This window comes from Neopsephotus bourkii, unplaced genomic scaffold (genome assembly GCF_033783945.1).
Source record: "Neopsephotus bourkii isolate Nb327-2 ecotype Australia unplaced genomic scaffold, CSIRO-AGI_Nbou_v1 NB_960, whole genome shotgun sequence".
NCBI classification, from domain to species: domain Eukaryota; kingdom Metazoa; phylum Chordata; class Aves; order Psittaciformes; family Psittacidae; genus Neopsephotus; species Neopsephotus bourkii.
In genome coordinates, this window is record NW_026901454.1 from 984,374 (window position 1) to 1,003,967 (window position 19,594).

Genomic DNA, 19,594 nt, shown 5'->3' on the forward strand with positions numbered 1-19,594 from the left:
ATTCACCACGGACATTTGCTTTTAGCACCTGCTTAGTCCAGGTTATCAGCAAAAGCAGTGATGTACATTAACTTCTCATGGAAGGGCCCCGCACTGGTGGGCGCTGTTTTTTGGGAGGCCAGTCCATGAGCCCCTACTGCCCCTGCATCTGGGGGAGACTGAGCAGGCGCATAGTCTCAGCTCCTCTATCAGGCCCTCCTCACAGGCCTGATGGCATCAACACTCACTGGCCCACAGCAGTGCCCTGTCCCACCCCACACAGGGCCAGCGTAAGGAAGGCACAGGCCTTTACTGCCAACTCCCATGTTTTCAGAGAAATATTTCACTCCAGACTTTTCTTTTTTTAAAGAAAGGCCCGTTTTTAATTATTTTTTTCCTATCACTTGCAAACATTTCACAGAATCATTAGGGTTGGAAGGAACCTCTGGAGATCATTTAGTGCAACCCCCTGACAAGGCAAGGCCACCTGGAGCAGGTTACACAAGAACGTGTCTAGGCAGGTTTTGAATGTCTCCAAGAGAGGGGGACTTCACAACTGCCCTGGGCAGCCTGCTCCAGTGCTCTGCCACCCTCAACATAAGAAAGTTCTTCTTCATGTTGAGGTGAAACTTCTTGTGGTTTAGTTTATGGCCGCTACTCCTTGTCCTGTTGCTGGGCACCACTGAAAAGTCTGGCACCGTGCTTCTGGCCCCTGTGTTTTGAGATACTCCTATGCATTAATGAAATCCCCTCTCAGCCTTCTCTGGAATAAACAGACTTAGCTCCTGCAATCTCTCCTCCTAACAGAGATTCTCCAGACCGCTGATCATCACTGTAGCCCTTCATTTATGGGAGGAGTTCGTGCCACCCGGCAGACTACACTCGCTACGCTTCCCTTTCTGCCTCCCCCATGGCGCCTTTCCTCCTGACACCACCACCGGGACTGCGCACTAGCACTCACCACACATCCCTCCACACGCCCCACCTCAGCGCTGCTCCCGCCCCGCCAGGCCCAGCGCGCAGGCAGCCCTCGCGAGACTTTTCCTTCTCGCGACAGCGGGGTGCCGCCATCTTACCTGCTTGCCCGCTCGCTCCGTCTGGCTTTGCGGCTGAGGGGAGAAGGTGGTTGTGGTGCGTTCCGGAGTCTCGCTCAGGGCTCGCAGCTCATTAGCCGCGCTGCCCTTCGTCCGCTGCCAAGGAGAGGGAGAGCGGCGGGGAACGCTCGCCGGCTGAGAGGCGGGAGCGGGGCCGCAGGGAGCAGCCGCTGCTCAGCTGGTTCCGCCCCCTTCGTGGTTCTGGGCCTCAGGCCCCTGCCTGGCGGCCACTGCCGAACCGGGAGACAGACGCGGTCTCGGCGGGTGAGGACAGGCGAGGCGGGAGCCGGGGTCCCGGCCGGCGGGGCGGCACGGACCCCGCCGCCGTTGCTGCTGCCGGGGAGACGGGGGGCCCGGGCCGCTCTGGATGGTGGTTAAAATGATCATAGAAAACTTCGAGGCGCTGAAATCCTGGCTCAGCAAGACCTTGGAGCCCATGTGAGTAGCGCCACCATTCCTCTTTCCCGCCCGCTCGAGAATAAACCTTCCCTTGGAAAAGACGAGGATCCTCAAGGCAGGGAAGCATAGCGCCGGAGGGGCCTGTGGGGGCATCCCAGGAGATACCCGCCCAGCTCCCCTCTCCCGTGGCCGCCTTCGATGGGGGGCCATATCGTGGCCCCCCTCTCCCGGTGCCGTCCTCGGCCGGGAGGTAGGACCGTGTTTCTCCAGAGGCTGCAGCTTCCCCCCCCCTAGCGACCGCACTCGTCTTTTCCTTTGTAGCCCAGGGTAAGCAGGAGATAATGTGTCTGCATGTGCAGCTCGTTGTTCACTGCTCTCAGCCCCTGGAGACGCTGGCTTAATAAACCACCACCTGCCGGCCTGTCCAGTGACCTTCTGTGGGAGAGCTTAGGTGCTATGGGACGTATTACAGGGACGTGGGATCTTCCCAGTAGCATGTTCTGTAGACTCGTAGCACGTAGTTTTCAGTTGTTTTGAATACTGGTCGGTCTTTTGTTTCCCTTCCCTCGAACAAAAATTGCATCAGTAGAACGCTTGGAAGTAGGAGCCCTAAAGAATAATTTGCGTATTTGTGAGTACCTGCTTGGCCTCTAAACATAATATTTAAGTGAGTAATCGGGGCTGGTTTGCAAATAGTCCTCATCTTCCTTCTCTGAATGATAGTTTAGTGGAACTAAGATGTGAACTTGGTTTTAAAGGTTTTGCCTTCTGGAAGTATGGTGCCTACAAACGTTTCAGATCAAAGTATGCACTTGTCATTCTGAAACCCTGTTTTAACATGTGTAGGTTAAATTGCTGGAGCTTGATTTGAGTCAATAGACGTAGAACTTTTACTTCTTGTATTAACTTATGATATGTTTGGCCAGTGTTAGTTTCTGATGCTGTCAAATGGGTGGTGTGTGACGTCTCTTTATGGCATCCATAGCTATTAATTAAGTATATGTATGTACATTTATAGTTTGGCTTATGCTGAAATAACTTGGAAAAGTGAAAAAATGCTGGGACACTTTTCAGAGAGCTTTATTTGTGGGGTTTGTTTTTTTGTTTCTTTCGGGGGGGGGGGAGTGGGTATGGTGTTTTGGCTCTTTTTTGGGTTTGGGTTTTTTTCCATAGGACCTGATCCAAACCACAATGAAATAGATAAGTCATGAACTTAATTTCTGTGGACTTTGAATTAGGCCTTCAGCAAATTATGTCTGGTGCCTTTATGTAAAAGATTTGACCCTTAAGACTATGGTAGGATTATGTTATTGTTCGGAAAAAAATCAGTGTCTTGTTTAGTTTGGGAAGGTGAATTAGTGTCACTCTTTAGTCAATGTAAGGTAATAGCAGAATAAAGTAACACATTGGTAAGGTAGTATTAGAATAACAGAACATACTGTGTCGTTTGGTAATAGATCCAGGTAATCCTCTGGATGCTCCCTGTTAGTCTCTGGATACTTTTTTTGCATGAATATTCTGTAAAAGGTAATGAGCAGTAAGATACCGGTGTTCTAGGGTATGCTGGTCAGGAGGCTTGCAGCAGGCAATACTGAACCTTGCAGAACCTTGTAATTGCCAAAATATGATGAATTGTATACACTTACAAGGAGCATGTTTAAATTCTGTGAAATCTGAAAGTCCATTTGTGGCATTTACAGGAGGGCTTTGGCTGACTTCCAGATCCCTTTATTGAATAAATGCAATAGGCTTTTTGGATTTTGCAGATCTGTATCTAAAATTAATTTATACAAATTTTCTGCTTTTTTGTATTTACGCGTTAGGAGCTGAAATTTAACTTTCACCAATGAATAAGTTTCCTACTAGCTATATAAGTGTCGAATGTTTGCCAAATACTATTTACCTAGAGGTCAGTGTGGTTCCTCAGTCTTTCCCTCAAGTTCTGTTCATTAGCGATGTGCAGTAGTAACTTCTTGTTCTGGTAACAAACTCTGGTTGTTTCTTGTTCTTCTGTTTGTTTGCACGCTGAACTGTCATATCTGCTAGTGGTAGTCGGCAGTTAAAGGTTGAAATTGTGATTTTCAGCTTTTGTGATCAATGTGTTTCTGTGCTTTTAGCACTAAAAGGACCAACATGTTTCTTTTAAGTTAGGTGTTGCGTGTGAGCAGTTCAGATACGGTTCTCATGCTGGAAAGCTATGTCATGGCATAGGGAATTGCAGGCCTGGAAGGATGAGTTCTCTGAATTTTTAGCTTTGGGAGGAAAAAAGCCAGAAGCAGCTGTTAAATTCAGTTTTGTGCAGTGTCCTATGTAATTGTATTATTCCAGTAAGTGTCGTAGTTGGTGAGGAGGTATTGTCATTTTCCAGCAGTCAAATATTCTTGGAGCTGCTCCTGATTTCAGCTCTCTGAAGTGTGTGCCTAGAGCCATAGCTTTTGGCTGTATGAAAATTTTAGTGTGTAGTTACTTCTAAAGAAGTAAGAGCTGTTGGTGCAGTGCTAGTACAATAAAGCCCGAAGTGCTGGTTATCTGGAGGTGTTGCCGTAGCCTGCAAATAGATTTTAACTTGTCTTTTCCTTTTAATGAAACACAAAATGTGCCAACTGTTTTTTATCTTATTGCTCTTTCAGAAAGCTTTAGCTGCAAGATAGGCAGCTGAATTTCCTAACCATAGTAAGGAAGACACCACTGTATTAGATCATTATGTAGGTGTTGTCTCAGTTTTAAAGGGAGAAGTACATTTAAGAAAATATGCAAATAAATTTTATACACATTTAGATAGGTCTACATGTGCTAGTTATCTAGAGCTGAGTAGTTAGAATATACTTCATTTTCCAAATTGTCTGTTTCCAGCTAGCTAGCAGTTTTTAATCGGGATGTATAGCTTGCTTCAAAAGCCGTAAAACATGCATTTCTGGAACCAGAATCTTCTAGAACTAGAAGATGAAACAACCTTTATGGATACTGTTATTTTATCATGATGTTTTATCATTTAACTATTTCAAGGCACTATCAGGAATGCTAACTTTTTAGTATAATGAAGTGTGTTACGTAATTGTATGAACTTCAAATTATTTGGCTGTTGGATTTCTTTTCCATGGTGCCCTAGGAAGCACTGTTCAGAGACAAGAATGTTTGGAGGAGAGTTTTTGATTTTTTTGGTTTGTGGTTAGTTGGTTTATTTGATTGCTTTGTTTTGGACATCTCTAATGCCTTTGGCAAAGCCTTGGTGATCCTTCATACAAACCCTCCTTATCTCAGTTCAGACTTGTTGCGCTCAGGCAGAAACTGCAAATGCTGCTATGCTGAAGCATTTAACACAGTTCAGCTCTGCTTGAAGGGTGGTAGGTCTCTAGGAACTTTTTACAGTTCTGCAAAGATAGGCTTCTTTAGTGATTTTGGAAGAAACTCCTGAGCTGTTCAGTTTGGTGTACAGAAAATTAGTGAATATACACACAGAACCACTATAGATACAGCTATGAGAATGTAGTACCATTGTCAACAGAGTGTCAAGATTATTTTTTTTTGCGCTGTGGCTGCTCTGTATTTGGCTAGAGCTATTTTGTGTGTTCAACTCCAGTCTCTGTGAAGAAGGCATTACTCAACAGTCTTCTGCATTGCTTGCAGATAGCAATATGCTTAGTTTCTAGTGTTACACACTTTTTCTTGTCCGTGGCATGGCTTCCATGAAATTTTTGGAAATAATGTTAAACTTGGAAAATAATTTCTATCTGTCTGCCACTTCTAATTTCTGTACCAACAAGATTCTCACTGAGCCATATGTACTGTGATGGGTTTCTTTTCTGCGCATCCATTCCAGATCTTACATAAACTGCATGTATAATCCTTGCTGGAGTATCAGGATCTGGCTTGGTAAAGCTCCAAGTAGGGATGTCTTTTTCATTATTTGTTCTTCTTGAATTTGTTTGAATTTCTACCTGTGAAAAAATTAGTTTTTCTGTACTAAAGCTGAATTCACCAGTTTATAAGGTATAGTAATGTTCTCCCCCTTGCCCTAATTCTTTGTAGTGGAAATTTTTCTTGTTTTTAATTACTTTGTGTAAATTAACTTTAATTAAAATCATCTGCTGGTGTAGTGAATTTTGCTTACAATTTGATTAAGGCTCCCATATCTAATTTTTTCCACTTTGCTATAATTATGTTCTTGTGAAGGTTTGTTCATGTGCTAAATCAGACTTGAAGATGGAAAAAATACCTAAACCAATTTTTGTAAGTTATTTAGGCATACCTAATTAAAATTGAGAGGCTTTTCACATTGGTGCATCCTGCAAGTGATCATGATGCTCAAAGTACTTATGTCAGAGGGAGCAGAATCCAAATTGTTTAAAGACTGTTTAGCATATAGCTGTTACTGGAATATTTTATGGCAAACAGTCAGTATGCTCTGGTGTTCAGTTATGCCTTCACTGTTCTGTTTTTGTTTGTCATGCTTTTCAACCTTTGTTAAATCTTCTAATAGTTTTTGGCCTTTTGGATCTTTTCTCAATTGTTAATAGGGTACTGGTTAGTTAGCTTCACCCAATTACTTAAGAAAGGTGGTGAATAAAAAAGATCTAAAAATGGCTAATAAGCCAGGATACTGAAAGAATGTAACTGAGTTAAAATGAAAAACTTGTGCATTCCTTTGCACATACATTGTGGCATACTGTCCTGCCTGTAGCACTTATCAGCCTACCAGGAGCTTTCACTCTTGTTTCCCATGAAAACTTCCCAAGAAGTTCAAAAGGAATAGATATTTCTTTTCTTTATGTTTACTCTGTCAACTCTTTAAGCTATTTATAGCTAAGATAAATAAAGCAGAAATACATGTCATTGGTATGTCACTGTCTTAACACTAGTGAAGATACTCTTACGCATCTGTTATGAAATTTGATGGTTTGTTAACAGGACTAGCTGGAAGCTGCTGTGTTTGGGAAGTTGAGGTCCTTAACTTAGTGCAATGATACTACTAAGCTTCTCTATAAAAATACTATAATAGAATTAAAATATTTGTATTACAAGGTATAATTTGAAAACCAAACATAGAGAAGAAAATTGCTCGTTACAGGAAACCTCTCTTGTTCTTACACTGAATATCAGCAGCAAAATGGAACCCCTTGGCTGCATTGCATATCGTCACAGATACGCTGTGATGATTTTTGCTTTCTGCACTGAATGTGTTAGCCAGCGAGCAAGCTGACAGTTGTTCTGCCTCGTGAGAGCTCTCTTGAATCTAGAGGTAGCATTTTAAGCTGCTAGTTGCAGCTGTATGAATATGTCAGATGTGGGTATCATGATAATTTAGAACTATTGTAATGACATCAGTAACTTATGTAACAGCATTGGAGGCTGTTGCGTTACTCAATGTATTTCTGTATTATTAAAGTTAATGAAAGTGAGCATTGTAACAGTGGTCCTCATCTACAGTAGTGTCTCAGGAGTTGGATCTTGCTAAATGAGTATGTCATTCATTTTACTTATTGAATACTGTAGCTTTTTATACATTTATTTTTTTTTTAGTAGCAACAGAGTGGAATGGTAGAGCTGCCTAAATTAGTCTAAGCTGCTCTGCCCAATAAGCAGCAGACATTTTTCTGCACCCACTCAGACCTGCAAATACGAAGCATTTTTCTCAGCCTTCAAACGTAACCATGTCCGCCTTGATAATTGTCAAGAACTGAGCAGCATTCTAGAGAAGTACAAATACTAATTTATAGGCAACAAAACTAGACTGAAATTTAGGTTGTAAATTCTCAGTATCGGAGTACGGCAAATAACATGCACCTAAGTGTTATTTCCTTTACAGAGAGATCATTCACTGCCTGGAGGACTTCAAACATGCTTTTGTGGTTTCAGTATACACTGGTAGTTTAAATTTGAGCAGCTAGTTTCAGGACTTGCAGCACCTTTTTGGTCTGTACATTCATTTAAAAAATGAAGGGAAAAACCCTCACATGGGTTCTTTTACCATCTTAAGAGTTGTGTGTGCACAATATTTGTATCCAAAATGAAGTCTAGATTAAGGGTTTTGTCATTGGCTTTAAATAAAAGCAATCAGATGTATCTGAAATGGAGAAGTAATGTTTTTTTCACAAGGAAACTGTATGGAGGTTTCTTTTCTGTCCTCACTCCTCTCCCTCCCCCAAGCACACTTTTTCGCTTAAATGAGTAACCATGTTAATTTTGTGAAAACTGTCACATTACAGTTTGACAGCTTCAGCATGGGAATATTTTACTCTTTCTTCCCCCTTCATGGTAAAAGGTTATGTACCCTATAGTTAATTGCTACTTATGTATATCTCCTCTTGGGAATTTGCATCTGTTTTCATGAGACTGTAGACTTTGGAATAGTAGATTTTATTATTTTTTTCCACTTTCATAGAAAAGACATAGAAATGTGTGAATTAGGTTATCCTACATTTTTTTTTTCCCTGTAATGGTTGAGTAGTTGTCTAATAACTGTAAAATTTAAGCAAGTTTGTCTCATCATGCCAGTGAGATTTTTGGAAATTAAAAGATTTTCCTCTTGTTAAACTGATTTCTGTAGTATTTACTACAGCAGCATAGTACCAGGTCTGCAGCAAATGCTGTAGATACTACTTCTAAAGGAATAACTTTCTTAAGGCTCCAATTCTAAGTGGCTACTTCGCTTGAGAACTGACTAAAATGAAGAATTGTGGCATGAGGAACTTCGTAGCAGTATGTGAGACTTTTGAGAGGAAAAAAGGTATTTAGACCTTTCTTCAAGCTAATTTGCTTCAGCTTGTTTATATGTGGGAAGATGGAATGTCTATCTTACTCATTTTGTGCTTTGTCATCAGATTGGAGTAGGATAGGCAAGGTTAATAAGCTATTTATATGTGTGTGAATTTTTCCGGTATATTATCAACATCACAACTATCATTCTTCAGTCTGCTTGCCATTTTTTAATTCCTTCTTCTTCCTTCTTTTGGTTTAAAAATTCATCTGGTTGGTTTGTGGGGGTGTGTTTGCTGTCCGTGTGAGTATTTGAACAGGAGTCCTAGCGGCCTTATTCAGGGTTTTCTTGATGGACAGTTCAGGGCCCTGTTGGGGAGACATTGCCAGAATTCTCAGAGTATTTAGTCCAACGGATTTTTCAGATCTCCCTTTCCTTATGATATTTTTTACATTCAGAATACTCAAAATGGCATGCTTTTTCATTTGAAGATGTATTTTTGTTACTGATGCTTAAAGAAATTCTTGGGCACTAACTTCACACAATATTGCCTCAGCATACGATATTCAAAGTTTGTGCTTAGATTCTCTTATGGCTTGAAATATATTTACTGAATGCTTCAATATCTTTTGAAAGGGTTCTGTAATATTTATGTACAAATGTATTGTTTGTTTAGCTTATCTGTATTTTTGAATTATTTTTAGCTGTTTTGGGAAAGTCTAAGTCTGTATAAGCTCTGTTGTTAATAAAGGATTTTGTATGTACAGCTATACCAGTAACATTCTTTTTTTATTAAAAAAAACTTCAATATGTGTTCCACATCCACTGCATTTGTAAATTACGCTGATGTCTGAAATTGCATGGTGATTATAAAAGTCAAAGTGAGTTCTCAGAAGATATTTAGTATTTTATATTTAAAAATATGTAAATCTGAGTGTTGGAAATTGATATATTGAATATTGTTTAATGAATTCCAAAGTATTAAAATAAAAAGACTGTACAGGGAAATGAGCCCTCTTCAGCTAAATTACTTTTCTCTTCTCAAACATTCATTATTAAAAAAAAAAGTATATATATATAAGGCTTATTCTTAACAACTTCAGATTTCCTCTTCTGCTTTAATTTCTGTATTTGAAGTAGTAATTTCATTTAATAACTTCAAAACTGGATAAGATTAGAAAGAAAGGATTTTGAACTTTTCTGTGAGGCTTGTTGCAGTTGTGAATTCTTGCTCCTACAACTGAACAAAATATTTGGTTGGCTGTTCCTTTCCTTTTTGAAACTTCTCTGTGGTGAGTAGCAGTTGGAGGTGTTCGGATTGTTCTCTGAAGAATGTACAGAGCTGTAGCAAGAGAATTTTTCCATCTATGCGTCTATATTAAATGCTCTTTTGGTGGGGCTACAAGAGCCACCTCTTATTTAATACAGAAGAGTAGACACTGCATGTTCTCTGACTGAAATAGTACAGGCTGCAAAAAAGCAGTACTAGAGGTAAAACTATTTAGCATTACTAATTAGGGTCATATATTCAGAAAGTGGGTGTAGGAATACATGCTGTGGTGTTTAATGGTAAATGGCACTGGGAGTTAACTTGCTGCAGTGGAAATGAGTTCAGGTAGCTTTTGCCAACAGGTTTATGTTGTTTGTTAAAGAAAATGTGAAGGTGAAAGCTAGAGGCAAAATTTCTGATTATTTATGCTGATTATTAATTGCAGCAAATGCCTACAAAAAGTTGGGAGGATATAGTTATGGGGCTCTAAGTTGCAAAATGTTGTTTTACATCTTTCAGTGCATGTGAATGTTTTTCTGGCAGCCAAACTTCAGCATAAGGATAAAGTAATATCTAAACTTCTGTCACACTTACAATACACAGTGCCATTTATGCTGATGTTTGTCATGTACCCCACCATATTCAAGTTAGTCTAAGGTTTCAAACCTTTATAAAACAATTGAAAATGTATATAATTCAGTGAACATTAGAATTGAAATAGAAATTTACTTTTAATTTTGAATGCAGATGTGAAATGTATAGGTAGTAATCTGATTTTTCCTAATTTTTCTGAATTTTCAGTTAAGGACCTTTCTCTATTAATCTTAAAATCTTCAAGAATATAGTGATGCATACTGCGTGGGAAATTCTGCTACACAGTGTATTTTGCTGCCATCATCATGGGTGCCTTTCCTGTTTAAAGTGACATCACTTAAAAAGGTGTCAACTGAAAGAGCATAGAATACAAGACAGAGCTTTAGAAAAACTGATAAAGTATGCTTAAAATGAGTGAAAAATCCATGTATGCACAACAAGCATATTGCGTATTATTCACACACAGATTGCTGTTATGTAAAAAACTACAGTCAGTCTAGAGAACATAAAAACTCATTTATCAGAAAACCCCAAGGCCTTTATAATGCAAACCAGAAGATCTTGCTAAGTTAAAGGATGACGAATTTATAGGCAATGTTTTGGAATTCAGTTTGAAGAAGAGAAAGAATTGCTTTTAAAAAAGTAGCTCTCCCCCAAACAAAACCATTAATGGTGATAATCCAGAATACTTTATAGCTGTAAAGAACAAAAATTTTCAGGTAGACCTACTGTATTGACAGTCCTATATAGTTCGCTTTATGAGGCCCATTACTCTTCTACCACTTCACATTGCCAGAAATTTAATTTTAGCACCATCTTAAAAAAGCAAAGTCTGAAAAGCTGTAAGAGATCAGAATAAACCTTGTTAATTTTATCTAAATTACTATTTACAGAAACAATTATGGTCTTTTCTTCACAAGTGTGAGGAAAACAGATCAGTTATGATTTTTTTTTTCAAGCTTTGAGCAACAGACATAGAAGAGGAGACTTCTGTTTGAAGTCTCAGTACATAAAAAAAGGAAGTCGGCCTTTGGCTTGTGTGAAGTTTTGTAGTTTAGTTTTAAAAAGTGAAAACAAACCATACTGTCTATTTAGAAAAATATTTTCTCCGTCTCACTCTGGCACAAATGAACTGTATTCATTACTGATTATTTCTGTTAGTACTTCTCAGATACAGCATTTGTTGAATAGCCAAAATAAATACAGAGTTTTGACTTGAAAGCATCTAAGTTCTTCCTGTTGTGTACAAGGGGATTTCTACACTTACACATTGAGTAACTGCAGCAGGAGGGCCAGGAGACCTCCTTGGATGGATAAGGAGCTCCTGAGGAAAATTCAAACGAAAAAAGAGCTTTATAGAAAGTGGAAGCAAGGACAGGCAGCCTAGGAAGAGTACAGGGTTATTGTCCGGGAAGCTAGAGACCAGGTTAGGAAAGCTAAGGCCCAGTTAGAATTAAACTTGGATAGGGATATTAAGGATAACAGGAAGGGATTCTACAGGTACATAGGAAATAAAAAACAGATTAGGGAGAATGTAGACCCCCTCAGGAAGCTCTCAGGTGAACTAGGTACACAGGATTTGGAGAAGGCAGAGTTTCTGAATGACTTCTTTGCCTTGGTCTTCTCTAGCAAAGGCTCTGACCGCACCACCCATGTCTTGGAAGGCAGACGCAGGGACTGTGAGAATGAAGACCTTGGGCCCACTGTAGGAGAGGAATTGGTTCGAGACCATCTTAAAAATCTGAACGTGCACAAGTCCATGGGTCCTGATGAAATCCATCTGCAGGTCCTGAAGGAGCTGGCAAATGAAGTTGCTAAGCTGCTGGCCATCATATTTGAAAAATCATGGCAGTCAGGTGAAGTTCCCGACAACTGGAAAAAGGGAAATATAACCCCCATTTTCAAGAAGGGGAAAATGGATGACCCAGGCAATTACAGACGAGTCAGTCTCACCTCTGTGCCTGGCAAAATCTTGGAGAAGATTCTCCTGGAAGGCATGCAAAGGCATATGAAAAACAACAAGGTGCTTGGTGACAGCCAGCATGGCTTCACCAAGGGGAAATCCTGCCTGACCAATTTGGTGGCCTTCTATGATGGGGCTACAGAACTGATGGACAGCGGTAAAGCAGTTAATGTCATCTACCTGGACTTGTGTAAAGTGTTTGACACTGTCCCACACGACATCCTTGTCTCTAAATTGGAGAGACATCAATTTGATGGATGGACCACTTGGTGGATAAAGAACTGGCTGGATGGCGGCATGCAGAGCTGTGGTCAATGGTTCAATGTCCAGATGGAGACCAGTAATGAGTGGTTTCCCTCAGGGACCGGTATTGGGACCAGTCTCATTTAACATCTTCGTCGCTGACATGGACAGTGGGATTGAGTGCACCCTCAGCAAGTTTGTCGATGACACCAAGCTGTGTGGTTCGGTTGATACGCTGGAGGGAAGCAATGCCATCCAGAGGGACCTTGACACGCTTGTGAGGTGGGCTGATGCCAATCTCATGAAGTTTAACCATGCCAAGTGCAAGGTCCTACACCTGGGTTGGAGCAATCCCAGGCACAGCTACGGGCTGGGCAGAGAAGAGATTCAGAGCTGCCCTGCGGAGAAGGAGCTTGGGGGTGCTGGTCGATGAGAAAATGAACATGAGCCAGCTTCAGTGTGCGCTCACAGCCCAGAAAGCCAACTGTATCCTGGGCTGCATCAAAAGGAGTGTGACCAGCAGGTCGAAGGAGGTAATCCTGCTGCTTTACTCTGCTCTCGTGAGACCTCACTTGGAGTATTGTGTACAGTTCTGGTGTCCTCAACATAAAAAGGACATGGATCTGTTGGAACAAGTCCAGAGGAGGGCCACGAGAATGATCAGGGGACTGGAGCACCTCCCATATGAAGATCGCCTGAGAAAGTTGGGGTTGTTCAGCCTTGAGAAGAGAAGGCTGTGTGGAGACCTCATAGCAGCCTTCCAGTATCTGAAGGGGGCATATAGGGATGTTGGGGAGGGACTCTTCATTAGGGACTGAAGTGATAGGACAAGGGGTAATGGGTTAACGCTTAAACAGGGGAAGTTTAAGTTGGATATAAGGAGGAAATTCTTTCCTGTTAGGGTAGTGAGGCACTGGAATAGGTTGTCCAGGGAGGTTGTGAGTGCTTCATCCCTGGCAGTGTTCAAGGCTAGGTTGGACGAGGCCTTGGGTAATATGGTTTTGGGCAAGGTGTCCCTGCCCATGGCAGGGGGGTTGGAACTTGATGATCTTAAGGTCCTTTCCAACCCTAACTATTCTATGATTCTATAATACTTAAGAGTACAGTATGATTGTTTTGCATTGTCCATATGTGGTTGTATCGCATACAGAATGATAAATGCTAGGATGCTACCAGAGGAGAAAATGTTTGTTGTCCAAATTCAAAGTACATTTATTTTCATTGAGGATATTTTTTTGAGAGTATCTTGGAGTTGGGTGGATGGATTCAAATTTTAAGGTTGTTTTGGGGTGGATAGTCCTAAGACTTCCAAAATCATAGTGGGGAGGGATGAAAGCAGGAATTGCTTGCTTGCTGTTTTTAAACAATTTTTGTTTGAGTTTGTTTGGGTTTGAGGTTGGTGGAGGTTTTTTTTGTGTTACACATTTGTGTTACACAAAGAGTGTGGCTTTGCAGACAAGTCTTTCCATTTTTCTACCCTACTTATGAGTGAGGAATTACTTTAAACTGCGCCTGAGGTTGTTGTATAGTTGCTACTGTAGCAGCTGGAGAATTAAAGTACATATTGAAGTATATTGCAGTAGCTAACAGCAGTGAGTTTTTACTTTCTAGAGTTACTCTTGCTTTTTCTTCTTCCTTCCATTTTGCATGTATGTGTTGTCATTTAAGTCAGTTGTAGTAGATTTTGAACAATGACAGGTGACTATTATGAGATGATAACCATGTTTGTGGAAATTGAAATAAAAAACTAAACCCAGTTTGCAATGTTTTATCTGATTTTTGTGGAGAGTACAAAGGTGAAGAAAAGAATTTGGTACCATGTGAAAATTGGCCTCTCCTGCAAAGATTGTTTTCCTATTACGAGTGTAGATAGCTAATATGAAAATAGCACTGTAATTTTCTGAGTCATGATTTGGCTTTAAACTGGGAGAGGACTGAAGCTTTCCTGTAGTGACATCGAACTGGCATTAAAGAACTGGGGGGGGGAGGGGAGGAATAAAAGGCGAATTCAAGTGTTGAGAAGTTATGAAAGGAGGCCTTAGGGCCTAAAGTATCTAACTTTCAGATAAACTTTTGAGATGATATGCTCAGGTGCTAGCAGTGTGAAAGAGACCATGCAGTCCTATTGCTCTTACTGTAGGAGGTTATGTGCCTGATTCTAAGATGACTTGCTGCTTGAACAGCATTTTCTTTTGGATAAAGGATTGTTAAATCTGAATGGGAGCAAAATAGATGTGGTATGTGAAGGAAAACATTTCTGAACAAGTTTTAGTTGTTTTGCAGTCTGTTTTTTGATTAGTAGTATATATTTGTATTTTGTCAGTTCAGTGTGTGCAGGTTCTTCTGGAATGTAGACTGTGAATGCCACAGAATGCTGTGGTTATCACCCCTAGCCACTTAAGATGCTTTGACAGCCTGAAATCCTGATACTGCCTGATCTCTAGAGGATGCTGAGTTAAGTTTGAAGCTCTGATGTTTATCTTCAGAGCACTGCTGGACCCAGGCTATCCAGAAGATCTGAGGATGGATTCTGACAGATCCCCTTCCTCTGCTTAGTGAATGTTTGCATGAAGGATATTGCTTGATGTGCAGGTGATGGTGTCTTTGGGGCGAGGAATTAGGCAGCATCAAATGGTGGTGGATTTGGTTTCTTCTGCCCAGTGTCTAAAATACACATCATTTAAATGAACAATGTTCAGTTTTATGATTAAGCTTCAGCATTGAAAATTCATTTGCTTTAATGTGGAAGAGATTGGGAACTGTCGTTTTAGTCTTCGTTGTGACTAGTGGACTTCTGTGCTAGAACAGCGTTTGTGTGATACTCATATTCAGTGCAACTTTCTAACCCCAGTTTAATTTTACTTATTTCTGCTAATGTACAGTTAGATGCACCAGTGCCATTTTTCCCTTTTGTTGTACTTCTTTAAAACACTGGTATTAACTTTGATCACCACCTAGGCAAGCACACTGCCAATATCACACAACCAGTGTGTGTTAAATCCTGCCTGGTTTTGTGGGGTCTGAGGTCTTCCTTTGGTTTATGCTACGTAATGGGATTAAATGATTTAAGAAAATGCTGCTGTTCTGCCTGATAAACCACTGTCTCACCATTCCATTAGTTACTGGCTTTGAATAATGAAGCATGAAATTGTTTTCTGCAGTATTCTCACTTGCTTTGTCAGGTTTTACTCTGTAACACCACAACAGAGTTCATTGTAGATTACTGCTTGTCAGACATTAGAATCAAATTTTATCAGGCATATTGAATAATGTTCTACTTAACATGCATATACAGCTTATGCCATTTTAAGTTCTTTGTTGGTGTGCATGAGACCATCAGCTTCTATACTGAAGTGTTCCATACTTTTAGATTGAATTTAGATATCTAAAATGGGTAATGAGCCCTTAAATTTCCCTTCATTGTCTGTGTACCACTTATGGAGATTACATGATAATATTATATGAACCCTTTTTCAAAATGATGATTTTTTTCAGTTAATCTGCTTTTTATGGTATTCGTATGTAGGTAGTAATAAGATTCTTTTGAAGCATATTTAAGAGTCTCAGAGTGATTTTCCTTTTTTTTTTTTTTTTAATAGCATAGATCACTTCTGCTGTGTAAGTGTATTAATTTGTAACAAGGTAGGGCTGAATTTACCCCATTAACAGTCACCTAGTGTTACACGCAGAATTGCTAATTTCATCATTGGAGAGTTATAGAAGTATTTGTTTATTTGCCTTGAAGACTTAGGCACTGGAGGCTGTTTCATTCTGAATAGTTCATTCTAGTTTCCTGTGAAGTCCTCTGTGCAGTATTGTTTGGAAATATTCTAGGCAATTACTTCTCTAGAAAAGAAAGGTGATACTTGGCAATCTTACATATCTGGACTCTGTCTTAAAAATACGTCTGAGTGCTTTTCTTTTGCTATGGTAGGAAATGTTTTAGTCCTTTGTATGTATTGGTTATAACAGTTAAAGATGTTGACTTCTGTAATTTAATTAGTATTTTAATCTGTTTGCAGATGTGATGCAGATCCGTCTGCCCTAGCTAAATATGTTCTGGCTTTGGTAAAGAAGGATAAAAGTGAAAAGGAACTGAAGGCATTGTGTGTTGATCAGCTGGATGTATTTCTTCAGAAAGGTATGGTCTTTTATCATAGCAATAAAGCTTGAGTGAAAAGCCTGTCTTAATTCATTCAGTCTTTTCCGATAGAATAATGCATTTTTGTCTTTATTAGCTTTGTTACTTTGAAGTATGTAATCCAATTTTCATGAAGGTTTTTGTTTGTTTTTCTTTTTTAACAGGTGTATAGCACAATATATGTATGTTAGGTCTGTGTTTTGTGTCTGTTTGTATTCCTGGAAGAAAATCATGAATGTTAAGAGTTACTGCCAGAATTAGAAGTACTGGAGCTCTGTATATATATTCTAGAAATAAGCTTCCAGATGTTGAAAAACTTTGAGACATTATTGTTATTGACATGTTTCTTGAATGTGTATATCCTTTTAAAATACAAAATTATCAGCAGAGTATTAAAGAAAAACCCAAACCAAACTCTTGATTGTTTTAACTTTTTGGTGAATGCTGATTTTCTTAAGTATATAATTGTTTTAATTTTTTAATCAAATGTTAACTGTATTTTGCATAATGGATATTTGTACATGTTCCTTACTTTTAGAAACTCAGATATTTGTGGAAAAACTGTTTGATGCTGTGAATACAAAAAGCTATCTACCTCCACCAGAACAGCCGTCGTCAGGAAGTCTGAAAGTAGAATTTTTTCAGCACCAGGAAAAAGAGACAAAAAAGGAAGAGGTAAGCATGGATTTTAAATTAAATGTATGTCTTTTTTTTCCTCATTCATGTACATTGCTTACATGGCTAAACTTCATCATGTTTCTTTATTAATAATAGTCCCAAAGCTTATTAATTAATCCAGGCTGCCATTCCAAATGGCAGTCCTCATTCCTCCAGCTGCTTTATCTGGATGAACTCTGTATTCTGACACAAATGTTTATGCTGCTGTTTGAGCCAGAAGAGTAGGTTTGTCCTTTTCAGCAGCAGCCTACGTTTGACTCCACCAAGGTCTTGTGAGACCCCGTTACTTGGAGTATTGTGTACAGTACTGGTGTCCTCAACAGAAGAAGGACATGGAGCTGTTGGAGCAAGTCCAGAGGAGGGCCACACGGATAAGGGAGCTCGAGCACCTGCTGAAGGCAGGCTGAGAAAGTTGGGGCTGTTCAGCCTGGAAAAGAGAAGGCTGCATGGAGACCTCATAGCAGCCTTCCAGTATCTGAAGGGGGGCTATAGGGATGCTGAAGAGGGACTCTTCATCAGGGACTGTAGTGACAGGACAAGGGGTAACGGGTTCAAACTTAAACAGGGTAAGTTTAGTTTAGATACAAGGAAGAAGTTCTTTCCTGCGGGGGTGGTGAGGCACTGGAACAAGTTGCCCGAGGAATTTGTGAATGCTCTATCCCTGGCACTGTTGAAGGCCACGCTGGACAGAGTCTTGGGTGAGATGGTTTAGTGTGAGATGTCCCTGCCCATGGCACGGGGGTGGAACTTGATGATCTTCAGGTCCTTTCCAACCCAGCTATTCTGTGGTTCTGTGATCTGAACCTGATAACCTGCTGATGAAGAAAAGACCTTACTGTGTCAGTTGTTGAATATTCATGTCTTTCCAGATCTGTCACTGCACCTTAGTATGGATTTCTGTCTGCAGCAAAAGCAGATGTTGTTTTCAGCACAGCACAATAGGGGAGCTCATTTGGCTTCATTTCTGCCCAACCTGTTTTTTGAATATTCCTAGAAATAGAAAACCAGTATATGAAGGTTATCTAATTGCATTACGTGCAAAAATGTTGTTTCAGTTCAGTGTTACAGCTGACTTTGCTTGGTATTTTGAATTTGTTTTATGTGGTTGTGCAGAAGTCTCCATTGTAGTGTCCTTATGTTTTCATCTAATGTATATACTTTAAATTCAGATCGTTAAAGAGGAAGAGCGAGAGAAAAAGTTCTCTAGAAGATTAAATCACAGCCCTCCTCAGTCAAGTTCTCGCTACAGAGATACCAGGTAATAAACATTTTTAGCCTATTGTATTACATCAGTAATAAGATGGATTTTTATGATGAACTTTATGAATGGTTATGTAAGGCTAAAAATAAGACTTTTATTGCTTTTGTGCATATGTAGTTATATGGCTAGTATATAAGTGATAGTGTAAACCATCTCAAGAGTTGTGCACAACTATCACATTTAAATTTTAAGATTAATTTTTATGTTAGATTTATGGTTTGTATTGCAACACTGTGCTTGGTTATTGAGATTGAATTGTGATATTTTTTTATTTTGAAGCCTTCCCTTCAGTAGCTGTTTAACTTTTAAGTGTTTCCAACTTGAGGAATGTACAATATTGGCAGAAACAGAATTTACCTGTATTTTAAAATCTTACAGATGGTAAAAGTAAAATGCATAAATGCAATGGAATAATTTAAAAAGTCTTCTGAGAAGAAAGGAAGGATCATAGATTCCATTTGTAGGGTTTTTTTCCTAATTTTCCATTGTCATTTCCTGAGGTTTATAATTGTGGCCAAGGTTTTAAATTACGGCTTCATAATTCTTGTGATTAATTTACAAATTTACATGTTTAGGAGCCGTGATGAAAGGAAAAAAGATGAACGTTCTCGGAAGAGAGATTACGACCGAAATCCTCCCAGAAGAGATTCCTATAGGGATCGATATAACAGAAGAAGAGGGAGGAGTCGGAGCTACAGCAGGAGTCGAAGTAGAAGTTGGAGCAAAGAGAGATTGCGGGACCGAGATCGAGACCGGAGCAGAAGCCGGAGCAGAACACGAAGCAGAGGTACCAACAGTTGGTCTCTAAGACACGGTGAATGTTGCCTACACTACATTTCTGATGTACCAAAATTTCTTCTGTTGTTTTTGTTCAAATTCAGCTTGATTTTCTGTGGAAATAAGGCTTATGTGATAATATTTTCAGTGCTTGTTTTTCCCACTTTCCCTCTGTTCTTCTTCAGTACCTTTGAAAGTGTTGGCCACTCTTAAGCAATATTTGGAAGAGAGGCAGAAAAATCCAGTTTCAGGAAACTCGGATTATGGTTTGGGAAGATACAGAAATAATAATCAGCTACTGAAAGAGAGCTGACAGAAATTACCAGCTAAGGACTGTCAAGCAGAACAGTACAACTCTGTTCTTTTGGCAACATAGAGAGGGGCTGAAATTATTACAGTAAATACTTGCATTTGCATGCATCTGTAGGACTTTAGTACTGTAGTTTTTCAGATTAAACTTCTTTAAAAACAAAGCTGTTTATTCAGCTGAAAAGTATG

At 39.7% G+C, this 19,594-nt stretch overlaps 1 protein-coding gene across 5 annotated transcripts in view; it reads left to right on the plus strand.

The window, feature by feature from the left end:
• The first annotated feature begins 1,138 nt into the window (after positions 1–1,138).
• RBM26 (RNA binding motif protein 26) overlaps positions 1,139–19,594 on the plus strand; it is a 53,608-nt gene continuing 35,152 nt past the window's right edge. For 3 of the 5 annotated variants that reach the window (XM_061358966.1, XM_061358971.1, XM_061358968.1), the window contains exons 1-5: positions 1,139–1,511; positions 16,262–16,380; positions 16,919–17,055; positions 18,228–18,316; positions 18,895–19,133. In XM_061358966.1, coding sequence (XP_061214950.1) covers positions 1,441–1,511; positions 16,262–16,380; positions 16,919–17,055; positions 18,228–18,316; positions 18,895–19,133 — 655 coding nt within the window. In that variant the 5' untranslated portion in view covers positions 1,139–1,440. The remainder of the gene's footprint in view (positions 1,512–16,261; positions 16,381–16,918; positions 17,056–18,227; positions 18,317–18,894; positions 19,134–19,594) is intronic. The other 2 variants (XM_061358967.1, XM_061358970.1) reach the window with 1 other exon arrangement.